The 12,351-nt window shown below is 49.0% G+C and overlaps 1 protein-coding gene across 1 annotated transcript in view; it reads left to right on the top strand.

The window, feature by feature from the left end:
• Nucleotides 1–7,246, top strand: part of ADRB2 (adrenoceptor beta 2) — a 36,663-nt gene extending 29,417 nt beyond the window's left edge. Inside the window, exon 2 of the mRNA XM_074883777.1 lies at nucleotides 3,673–7,246. Within this exon, the coding sequence (XP_074739878.1) occupies nucleotides 3,673–3,707 (35 nt within the window). The 3' untranslated portion in view covers nucleotides 3,708–7,246. The remainder of the gene's footprint in view (nucleotides 1–3,672) is intronic.
• The last annotated feature ends 5,105 nt before the right edge of the window (nucleotides 7,247–12,351 follow it).

Genomic DNA, 12,351 nt, shown 5'->3' with positions numbered 1-12,351 from the left:
AGTGATTAGTCCCATTGCCTGTCACTATTCCAGGAGAGTCATATAGGGGTGAACCTGACCATTTGGCTTGTGTTGTGATGATGATGATGATGGAGAGCAAGGCAGTGATACCCTCATAGCTTGATGGACACCAGGCAAGTGTCCATGGAAGAACCGATGTTCCTAGCTGAAGACAGAGTAGCTGCCCTTGCAGTTGGTGTAAAGAACCAGTCTGGAGGGGTAGGAATGCTGGCTGCACTTTTCTCCTCTGAGAGGACACAAGCAGTTGTTGTAGGCATTCTGTGCTGGCAGCATTCAGGGTGTTAATCCCTACTCACTTGTTTCTCTAGATTTTCCCACCTTGTCTCTAAAGGGCTAGAAGTGAAAGCCTGGCTGTAAAAGGGGTGCTGGCCCCTCTCTCTGCTCTGCTGTGGCTTCAGCCTGCAGACTGCAAATTTAAGCAGAAGGAGATGAAAAGTGGATATTTCCTCTTGAAGCTGTAGGGCTTCCCAAACAACCTTGTTGTTTAAAGAGACTTTGGCAAGGAGAGCCTGGATTTCTGGTGGCTGTTCTTCAGGAAATTAGAGATCCCAGTGGTCGCCTCAGAGTCCATGAGCCTTGCTCCATTAAAGCCAGTGGAGACAAGCTGATTTACACCCCTCTTCTGTTGGCATCTGGCCAGTCTCCTAATTGTTCATAAGTGACTTTCTTTTTTAATAGCACACATTTGCTCGGAGTGGCTCGGTTTGCACACAGTGAAATGCAGCCATGTGTGACATAACTGCTTTAAAGCCAGCGAGTTGAAACAGGGTCCATGTGAACCACCAGGTAGCCTGGAGGTGTCACAGAGCGAGTTGGGACCATGGGTGTCCCAGGGAACTAAGCTCTCACCCTTCTTTTTTTTAAAAAAGCTGAGGCCATGCTTTACCCATCTGTCAGCCTCCACTATGCTGGCAGAGGTGGGAGGCAGCAGGAGAAACTCAGAAACCAGAGAAGAACTGCAATTCTTCCCTTTCCACTTCTTATCCAAGAGTCCAGCCACAGCTATCATCAACAGGCGGGAGGAATAAAACTGTTCTCCGTGCTCCTGGCCCCAGGGAACCCCGGCTGGGTGCACAAAATAGTTCCCACATCCAAGTGGATGGGTGGCTGCTCCGAGCTCCAGACGTGGGTTTTGGCATCCCAGGCTCACGCTCACCTCCTTGTCCGCACACTCAGCTGGAAGGTGGCCCTGTGGACATGAAATGAGAGCTAAGGGAGCATGGCCCCAGTTTTCCCACCCATTTTGTTCTCACTAGCAGTGAATAACTCAGCAGATGCGTTCGCTGACAGGGAGCGGAAGATTTACCAGTCGTGAAACAAAACTCTGATTATTGCCATAGAAACCAGAGCTTGAATGTGAAGCTCATCCAATGGGGCAGCAGGAAGAGAACGTTGGACTTCTGTCTCCTGTCAAAACTCATGTGTGTGGCTTGGATTTGGAATACCAGAAAGTCACTGTTACAATAATCATGTCATAATAGATCCAGATATCAAGAGACATTGACTTCTTTTGGGTTCCAATGAAGAGCTAAGTCAGGACCTCGGGGTCTGGCCTGTGAGGGATGAGAATGGTTAGTAGCACTACTACAAAGAGCAAGGCTCTTTCCAATTAGAAAAGGACTCAATTAAATCACAGGCTGAGGGATGCAAAGTCAGAAACATAATGTTGCTCTGCTTCATGCCTCTCTTTCCTGAATGCAGACGTGCAAGTTGTTTAGATAATTCCCTCCTCCTTCCCATCTGAACTCCCTACAACAGGGGCTTTGCCCTGGGAGCTCACAGCATAGTTCGAGTTCCCTTGTAAGCTTACAAGCACCATCTATAGGATAGTTGAAGAAGAGGCTTTTGGCTTCAAGCTGATGAAAAAGGGCAGAGAAACTTCACTCAGAGATTCCAGTTTTGTTCTGGAAAAACTCCGGCATGCTTAGGATATCGCATTGCAGAAAGTCACTAATTTCATTGTCTTCATATCTGGGTATGGCTTTCCTTTCTGGTTAAACTCTCAGTCCTCGGTCCCATGCTGCATGACTGTGGGGCCTGTGGAAATTGCTGGAGTTGTGAAGTTACTATTATTCCACATGGGAAATCCCAGAGATTCTCTAAAGAGCTCCTGATCTGCAAGATTTCTGGGCTACCATTCTGATGCCTTTAGGTTCTGATAGCCCACAGTGCCACATGTACAAACCTAAACAGTAGCAATTAACGTGTCCAAGTCATCTAAATCCAGCTGATTTAGCAAATCAGTTTCTCCTTAGCTTGGTGTTTAATGATTGCCAGCCCCAGCCCACACCTCACTGCACAGGCTGCACCAGCAGAAGTAATTGCAGTCCACAGGGGTTTTTTTAGGAGGAGGAAACACAAAAGGTGAAAGAGTTTTCTTCCTTCTTTTGTGCAAAGTAGACTCCTTCTTGGCAATAAGGTGCAATACTGGGGCTGTGTGTTTCTGAAAGAAGGGAAGGAAGGAAGGAAGGGGGGAAGGGAAGGAAGGAAGGAAGGAAGGAAGGAAGGAAGGAAGGAAGGAAGGAAGGAAGGAAGGAAGGAAGGAAGGAAGGAAGGAAGGAAGGAAGGAAGGAAGGAAGGAAGGAAGGAAGGAAGGAAGGAAGGAAGGAAGGAAGGAAGGAACAGATACACTTTGCAGGGCAGGTGGAGTGTGAGTAGTCTTTTTAAAGAGATGCTGGCAACTGACACTGTGGCAAATCATCTCTCTCATGTTGGAACTTCATCTTTGATTTGCACAAGAAATAAAACTTAATCACGGATACCCAGAATTCTTCTGAGAAGCATTGTGTTCCCAGAGAACAGATATGGTTTTTTCCTTTCTTCAGATCTGTTCTGGTTTTAAATGCTGCTTTCTCCCCGCACACGCACAGACTGTAATCTTTGACATGTACTTATTAAAATATCACTTGCAGATAAATAAAAGCACAGGCATATCCAATACTTGTTCCTTTCTGTAACTCAAGATTAATTTCCCATTTTTCCATCTAATGTGTCTGTCATTAGGGTATCTCCACAATCAAGAAAAAGCTGTTTCTTCCCTTTTGTAGATTCACAGATATTAAAACCAGAAGGAAATGTGTTCTTATCTCCTGGGCAGCTGACCTGAGTGTATATCTAGAGATGTATCTGTCTATTCAAATTATTTCATGCAAAGAAACTTTGCTTTTTGGTAGCTACTGCAGGAAAATCATTGCTTGGGTACTAAAGCACCCAGGTGCAACCTGTGCCAAAGGGCTTGGTCGATCATCCCACTCACAGAGCTCAGGAGTGCAACGGCATTGTAGCAGCCTCACTGCAAACCACGGGGGCTGAAGCCACCCCCCTTGAGGAGGTGCAGCAGCAGCACACGGTGGCATGTATGGGCAGGGAAAAGCTGGAGCCCAGCTCTGTCCACCCGGCATGGAGAGAGTGGGCTGCTCCTGCTGCTTGTTCATCCACTGGTGCCTTACAGGGGGTGTTCAACAGCAGCTGGGGGTGGGCCTGAAGGCTAAGATAGAGCCAGTGGACATGGTGTACACTGGGCAGGACCAGCAAGTCCTGGGGAAGTGTAATCTCTCTCCTGGCTTCAGCATCTGAATCTCTCCTCTAACCCCAACCTCTACTGTGCTAAACTGATGCTTTTTTTTTTTTCTTTCTTTCTCTGTCCCACAGAGATCCCCGGGTGTCCAGGAATGGTTGAGAGCTGAGTGGGCTGACCTCTCTTCCTCACCACCCTGAGCTCATGAGGGCTCTGAAGAGATTGAGTGGGAGCATGGCATTGCTTCTCTGAGCCTGGGGATGCTGTGGGAAGTGATTGCCTTGGCAAATGTCTTCATCCCAACCCATAGCCCATCGTGCATCGCCTGAAGGAGAAGCTGATGAAGGATAACCAGAGGACCAAGAAAGGCTCTACCAGCACTTCAAGCATTGGAGGACACAGATGGGGGACCGGCACTAAGAGAGGCACTTTTCAGGAGTCACTGCATGTGAAACCAGCTCTGGAAAGAAGCTACAGGAGCCCTGTGAACTGAAGGAGGTGAATGTCTAAATCACCACAAAAGGTGCTGAGGGGTTCCCCTGGCACAGCATCCTTGGAAAGCACTTTCAAAAGGGAAGGGGCTATCAGGACCACGTGGCTATCTCCAGTGCCTGGTTTGGAAGAGGCACAGCAAGGTCACTGCCTTATGGTTGGGTCAGGAGACTGGCAGGACTTGCCCACAGCTGCCTGTCCACGTGCTGGCTGGGGCTCCAGACAAAACAGGAATCTGACCAAGACTGGGCGAGAAGGAATGTGGAAGATTGTTTTGATTTATTCTGTGCTTGTTTCTCCTTCTGGTGTCTTCTCTGTCTACCTCTTTTTCTCTCTAGGCCTATGTGTACTGCATGCGATGTGGGGCACAGACCCTCACAAACAGCAGAAGTATTAGCACAGGGCAAATCCTGCCCAGTGCACAGCTGTGCTGCCCAGTGCAGTGCTGTTGCTAGATGGGGCTGATTTTGCACTGTGCAGATGTAACGTGGCCTTCGTTTGCTCCTTATGCCAACAAATCTGCAACTGCAATGCCTGGACTTCATACAGGAGAAAGGCTTGAGCCTGGCAATTCTTTTAGTTGCAAGCAGTCACATGCTAGCACAACCAGCCACACTTGGGAGCAGAGTTTTAACACCTGAGCCCCAAAACATGATAGAGCATCTATTCCTCTCCTGTAGCTGTGGAAATGAGCATGCCAGCAGGCTGCACACTCAGCTCCTGCATCATGGATTTTAAAAATCTCATTCAGCAGAGAAAGAGACAGAGATGGAGGGAGTGATGGAGGCTCAGACAGGAAATTGTAGGAAAAACTGATTCAAAACCAGAGGAAAATGTGCACTTTTTAATTGCAGGTGGTGTCCCAGCTGCAGACTGTTGTGCCCAGCTGGGCGGCTGCAGGTCTCTGTTCACCGAGCTGCTCCCAGAGGCCTGGGCGAAACATGCTGGTACCGAACTGTGCGGGGAGCCCCATCTCAGACCTTCTCTCTTGGGCTTCCAGCTGCAAAATCCTTCCCTCATGTGCAATCATATTTATTTATTTATTTTCTTGCTGCTTGATGCAAAGCTGCTAACAGAGCACCGTCCCCACAAACATCTGCAGCCGGGAGAGGACGGAGAGAGGGGGAATGTGCTTGTGTCTGTGGGAGGGGAGCGGGCCAAGGGGCAGGTGTATGCCTTGAGGGGGCAGGATCCGGCCATGCACACGGCGTGGGCATATGAGGCAGGAGGAAAAGGCTGCAGTTAAACCAGAAATACTTTCCCTGGGGTGGGCGTGCAATTTTGATCTTTCAAGAATTAAGAACAGGCAGGGCAAACCCTTGTTGGGAAGAACAGCAGGACAGCTGTAGGCTGCATAAACTCTGCAGAGCCGTTCTACCAGATGTGCAGCTGTGCTTGTGCAGGGTATGTGTCTCTGTGCAAGTTGCTTGCCCAGATCCTGCCCTTCCAGCACTCCCAGCTGTAATGAAGCAAACTTATGTCTGCATCCTGGCTTTGGACACTTGCAGGGGGCCAAATCCCCAGCCAGGGCAGGTTCCTACCAGCGTGTTCACAGAGGTTTAATACCTGGCAGTCTTTTCTGCTCAGTCCAAAAGATACCCATGTAGAGGCCCATTTAACACAGCCAGTTTGAGACTGGCAGACACGAGCCTTTCTAGACAATGCTGTAGCTGTGCGGTAACAGTTTATGCTCAGCCTTGGCTGTGCCTACCCATTTTGCTAAAAACTGGCACACCAGCAGCATCCGCTCATGGTCAAGTATCCCATTTTATGGAAAGCCTGTGTGCCCCAGTGCAGAGGGGAACCATTTCTCTGGGAGAGGGGGGGTCTCCCATGCCCTGCTGCTCTCCCACAACTCCCACACTCAGGAGGGAGCCAGGGTGCCTGGGCATCCCTTGGCAGGGCTCCTGGCTGCTCCAGGGGAGCCTGGCTTCTCCCATACTCTTCCCTCTGAGATGCCCCACCAAGGCTTTGTTCAAACCTGTGTGGCTGCTGAATGGAAATATTTCCCAACCAAAACCTGTTCCTCAGAAGATTCCTGGCTGGCTCTAGTCACTTATTATGCACTGGAAACACTGCCTTTGGGATTAGTTTTCAGGTTAGAGACATGCATGGGATCATCGTAGTTCTTTTTCTCACAAATCCTCTCATGTGCAAGAGCAGGTTGCAGTAGGTGAAATGGATACACTTGCTCTGATAAGTTGCCAGCATAGCCCAAAAGCAGCGACCTGCTTATTGCTGATTGCTTCCTTGCAGAGTTGTAAGAGTTGGAGATAGAAGAGATGTATTAAAAATCCATCTGCCTATGACCCTTCAGGCTTGTTCCATGTATTGCGTTTACTGGTGGTGCGGTGGGTCTATTTTTAAATGCCCTGACACCAGGGTTATTGTGCTGTCCTTTGGGAGATTGCTCTGTAGTCCAAGTCAGGAGCTGCTATTAGTATTCCACCTGCATTTCCTCCTGAAAACTTCATTCCATTATTCCTAGTGAAGCTCTTCAAATACCTGATGCTCATTATGTCCTGATCAGGCTCTACCATTTGGCCTGCGCTCCTCTTTCCTCCTCCAAGAACCCCTCTGGCTCCCTGATTGCTGCCGCTCCTTGTCCTTCCCATAGCTTGGCACAGAATGAGCCTGTTTGTTAATTCAGCCGTGCAGAGTTTGTCAGGGATCCGTACCCACCAGCGGAGCAGCCAGGACTTCTGGCAATGCCCGGTCTCCTCAGTGGCTGTGGAGCTGCTCTCTCCCTCTTTGCAAAGCACGTGGGATGCAGGAAAGGGGCAGGCGCAGAGATGTGGCCGAAAGCGGACCAGCATTGGCAAGGATCAGCCTCGTGTCCTGTGGGGAGCGAACGCCTGCTAGGGACAGTACACAACGAAACCTCCATCTCAGCAAAGCCCAAGCTGAGCAATGGAGGTGGGTGATGCTCCAGTAGTGCCTGTGCAGCCATACTGGGGATTGGTGGGAGGCAGAGGTCTGTGCTGTGGCAGAGTGCACGGGACTGTCCTGCCTGGAAATCATATCCATGAGCTGGAGCTGCAGCTCCTCGTGGAGGGAGCACTGTGAGCAGCACGGGGGCTCGGCAGGCTCGGTGCATGTGGAGCGCTTGCTTGGGGAGTCTTTGTGTTCAGCGCTCGGCAGGAGCACCATTGTGATTGTAAGAGCTCTGTTCTTCTCACCGAACAAATTGTTCCTACAAATAAAGAATGAAAAGTCCTCCTCTTCCCACTCTTCTCTTTTATGCTATTCATCGAGCGGCACCAGAGGAAGGGACTGCACCTGGACGGTGGGAACAGAAGGTTGCTGTGAGCCTGTGGCAGCTCATGGGGAGGTGTTGGCTCTACTTGGGAGAGAGGCTGAACGCAGGCAGAATGGCCAGGGGAAATCAAAACACAAAGTGCACCAGAGCAGGTTGCAGGGCCTCTCCATGAAACTTGCTGATGGGTAATGGGTTGCAATATCTCCAGGCACTCTGGGAATGGGGCTATGGGACAAGGCTAGAGAGGAGCTGAGCAAAAGCAAGGCAGTCTGTGTGGGTACCAGTCCTGCAGGTGCTGTGGAGCAGAGCAGCAGGAGGACAGGTCGAAGAAACCAAGGAGAAAAAAAGACAGATGAAGGAGGGTTCTGATTCTCCCAAGGGTTTCACAGGATGACAACAGAGGAGTCTGGAGTCTCCTATGTGGCAGCGTAGGGGCCCAAGGGCTGGTTCTTTTCCCAAACTTCAGATCAGCGATAGAGCAGAAGGCTTCTTAATTCCTCCTCAGTCCCCAGCTGTTCTCCCTGGTGACGTGGGGCAGGGTGGCAGTGACAACACTGCAGCTTTTCAGAAGCAATTGTCAGGGGAGGAATTGGATCCCCAAACAACGTAAGAATCAAAATGACATGTTTCCAACAGAATTCATGATTAGACGATTAATCATCCCAATTTAAAACATTGGAGGGCCTGGAGTGCCCTAATACATAAACACGTTGAAGGCAGTGGTTGTGCCACACCTGTCAGCAGCCTCTTCTCTGGCTGTCAGTGAGCACAGGGCTTCAGGCAGCATCCACACTGCAGGTCCTCACAGCCTGGGGACCGGTCCTCTGGTGGGACCTGCATGCAGAGCTGCCAGGGCAATTTAGTATGTCTTTTGTCAAGAAACAGAGACGGCCTTGAGCTGCTGCTTAACTGTATGCAGGTCTCCCTGGTGCCATACCTCCACTTTTTAGTGTTACTGCAAACCACAAAAGCTCAGCATCTCACCCCTGCTTTCTAAGGACATTTCCAAAGTCACTTATGGCTCAGACACTTATGTGCCAGCCACGCACAGACCCAGGTACCTACCCATCCACATTTAAGAGGCTTGTCTAAACTCTGCAGGCCTCCAGCAAGTTAACAGGATGGATTTTGTCCATCTCCCAGACTTCGTATCTGGATTAACTGAGCTCTGAGGTCAGTCCTGGGTTTTGGGACTGGATAAATTGTGAGCCTTATTTGCCAAGAGCACACACAATCCCGCTGCCTCCAGACATCCCAGGATGTGTCCAAATATCTTTCTAAAGTTTCTAAAGCTTTAAAGCAATCTGGAGAAAAGAGCTGTGAGAAGATTATTGCTGCACATAACTGCAATAAACCTTTTCTTCATCCTTTCATGGTTAGAGGTATGAACATGAATTATGGCAACTTAAAACTCTTGAGAGCAGCATGTAAAATTGCTTTCTCAAATGGCTGGTAAAGAACCTCGTTTAGCTAAGATGTCAGCGCTCGCAAATGCTGCTGTCTGAATGAGGCTATTTTACGAGTCAGTTTAATCCTTCCAGGAATCAAACGACCCCTTTCCACCCACACTGAGCAGCAGATTGTCTCTTTGCTCCCTGCTTCCTGACCTGTTTGTTCATTTGAGACTCTGGCACCGTCACCTCTTGCAGCAGATGAGATGCCTCATAACTTGCAAATGTAAACAGGTTAATAAAAAACTCCACATCTGGCTAGCTTTCACGCTACCTGGCTAATAGCAGAGGCTACAGAGAAGTCAGGGGCTTTTCATGTGCAGCCAGCAGCAAAATAGGAGGAAAGAAATGTTCACTTGCTCCAGCTGCAATTTTTAGGGTCGTTCTGTTAGCTGCCATGCAAACAGGGCTCTCAGTCCCCATCCTTGTAGGATGCCTTGCTGCAGTGCCCTGTTGCTTCTGGGCACAGATTGCCCTGGAGGATGGAGGAGGACTGGGGGGACCATGCCCTCAAAGGTGTCTCAGTTCCCACACGGACCTGCGAGCCATGGTCCCTCCCAGCCACAGCCACAGCCCCTCACTCAGTGGTCCTCCATCTCTTAGCATCCCTCTAAAACTCACACAGTAGGACATAAGCAGCAGGTACTTCCCCTGCCTTAGAAGCCTTCGGAGGATGTGTGCCTTTCTCCAGGCACGCTTCCTTGACCTGACACGCCACCCAAGGGTGCTGCTGTCATGGCACTGATATTATTCCTGAGCCTCTTCTAACAGCCCCACCAGCCCCAGCTGGCACCGTTCTGCCTTCCCGAGGCAGAAGCTGATTTCTGGATCTCCCAGACACATTTGCTTTCAATTCTATAGGCACAAATCCCACTAAATGTTGGATTAAATAACTTTGTGCTGGTAATTTACCATAATTTTGATTATGATGGGAGAATGTTTAAATCCCAGATGCTCTGTTTTGGTCTCCATGGAAATTGATAGAAGGGGTCACCTTTCAGTTGCAGAATCCTGATGTTGAGGGGACTGGTTTTGCCTCATCTGTTGGGGAAGTGATGGGGGCTGGGTTATTTGTCTGCTTTTCTTTTTGTACATGTCTGTCAGTGAAATTCATAATGAAAATCTGAATCTGCACAGACCAGGCTGTCATCTGACAGCAGGAAATGAAAAACAGGAAGAAGGGGTATTGCAGAAATGGAAATTATGATAATTAAAACACAAAAAATAACAGCAAAATGTATCCGGGCATTACAAACACCAGGCTGGTTTATTGGTGCTGCTTCTCTAAAGATTGTTGTGACTGGAAACTGAAAGAGAGAAATATCTAAAGCTGTTGTTAACCATTAACTATTTTGCTGCTAGTATTGACTGCAGCCTGCATGGGGAGCCCGTGTTTTTACAAGTTAATCCTCGTTCAAAGCCCACCCAAGCCAATGGAAAGGCTGTACGGGTGTCCAGGGGTGCAGATGTCTATTAACTGTGTTTGCAACAGCAATAGCAACCAGGCAACTGAAGCAGAGAGCTCCACGGCTCTGGGTGTCTCACCAGCCATGTGGGAAAGGGTCTGGTCCTGCAAAGCTCAAGATCTAAATAGGCAAGAGGGGTAAGTAGGAGAATAAAAGACCAGCAGAGGAGACATCCCAGGTGTAGCAAACAACATCTAAGTGTATAACCTGGTTAAGCAGAGGTCAGCTAAACATCAGGAAATTATGACTATCCTATTCTAGGATAAACTGCCTCTCTAGAAGGGCTATTTTTCTACCAAGATTACAAAAGCGCTTTGGAGTAGCTCAGTGGAGACATCTGCCTTTGGTCAGACAAATCCTGGCCGCTCGCTCTGCTCTCCGCAGCCTTTCCAATGGCCCCGCATTGGTACAGTAATGGGGACCTGGCTCTATGGCAGAGGTGTAGGTTGCCCCTGGCACCAGCCTTCCCAGGGCAGGGAATACAGCAGTGCCCTGCTTTGGGGAACTGCACATTCCCGTTTGTAGCCCCACACATGTGTGACTGCTGTGCAAGCCCTGCAGGAGCATCAGCTGCTGCCTCTTGTAAGACACGTGCAGAAATTGTAGAACCAGAAAGGAATTGCACAATGAGTACCAAGCTTGCAAAGGTAGATTATTGGGAAGGTTCTGTTTGGTTTTTTTTTTTTTTAAAGGGCATACTCGTCATCTTTAAAAAATCATTTCAGATGTTTCTTTTTAAAAAAACAAATACATCACATTTCCATTGCCACATTCTTCCCCTTCCCCTTTCTAATGCTAAGTGGAGTGCACTGACCCGCGGACTGTTCCACTTTCTCCTACATGGCTTTGGTTGGTGAAGTTTTGTGATTTTTTTTTTTTAAACAACAAAGAAGGGGGAGGGGAAAAATGAGAACACCCTTGGCATCATCTAGACAAGTGCATTCAGGGACAAAGCAAATGAAGAGGAAATTAAATTTTTCAGTTTTCTTTTATCATCAAAACCAAAGCAAAATGAATGCGTCAATCCCAAACGAAGTTTGCCATGTTTCAAAGATCTTCCTATGAAAGTGTAATCAGAAATGATGTTTTTTTGAGAAAAAGATGGTTTTGATGGAATGTGACTCTTTGATCCCCAGATTGTGGTTAACCAGAGTTAAATGGCACTTCCAGCTCTTCACCCTGTGGCTGTAGTTGAGTACTTCATGCTGGTCATTGTACAAACTCTGGATGGTTTTGGAAAACAGCCGGAGAATCCCACTTGGCAATCAAACCCTGGTGCCTCACAGACATCCTGCACCCCACGGGAAGCCGGGCACAGTGTGAATCTTTGGCAGGACAGGTGGAAGAGGGGGAGCCCTTGCTTGCCCTCCTGTGCTGCCTGCCACCTGCACCCCAACCTCTGATGCATCCCAGGTGTGCCTGGCAGCGACCCATGGGGTAACGGCATGAGAAATTACGTGACATTTGCCAGTGGCTGAGGGGCTCTGAGCGCCCCGGTCAGCCGCAGCGGCACCTGTTGCTGTTGAGGCTGCGCTCGGTGAGGGCTCGGTGCTATTTTTGGAGTGTGCTTGAGGGCAGGAAGGATTAGTGTGCCCCAAATGCAGAAGAGACGGGCTTGTTATGAACAGAGAGAGCTCAGATTTGCTCAGCAACAAGGTCTGCCCCAGCTCGGGGCAGGAAGGGCTAACCTGGACCTCCTCAGGCATGGAGGGAGCAGGTTCAGAGCAAGATTCTCAGAACCCACAGACAGCAATGGGGATAATAATGGCAAGTTTGCAGCAATCCTGGGATGGCTGAAAAGAGCCATCAGAGGCTAAAGCTTCTCTACTGACAGGATGCTGAGCAAACTGTTCTGTATTTACAGTGGGCTGGGATATGAGAGAGAGACACAGATCCTAGATGGGGGCTTGAAGGAGGGAAATAGGAGGAAGAGATGCTTTTCCTAGGATCAGGGAGGTTGACTGAAAAGAGGCAGTCATTGTACAGATGAGAAAAACCAAGAGGAACTTCACAAGAGAGGATTTTCTTGTCGATAGGAGCCAGATCATATGGTGTCACCCATGGATGCCAGAGGAGCTCCAAAGCTGACACCCTTAATAAAGATACACCGACACGGCAAGTCCCTGGAAAGCTTTCAAAGAGTGT

This window comes from Strix uralensis, chromosome 14, assembly GCF_047716275.1.
Source record: "Strix uralensis isolate ZFMK-TIS-50842 chromosome 14, bStrUra1, whole genome shotgun sequence".
NCBI lineage: Eukaryota > Metazoa > Chordata > Aves > Strigiformes > Strigidae > Strix > Strix uralensis.
The sequence above is the reverse complement of the archived record's forward strand: the minus strand, read 5'-3'. Positions and strand labels throughout refer to the sequence as shown.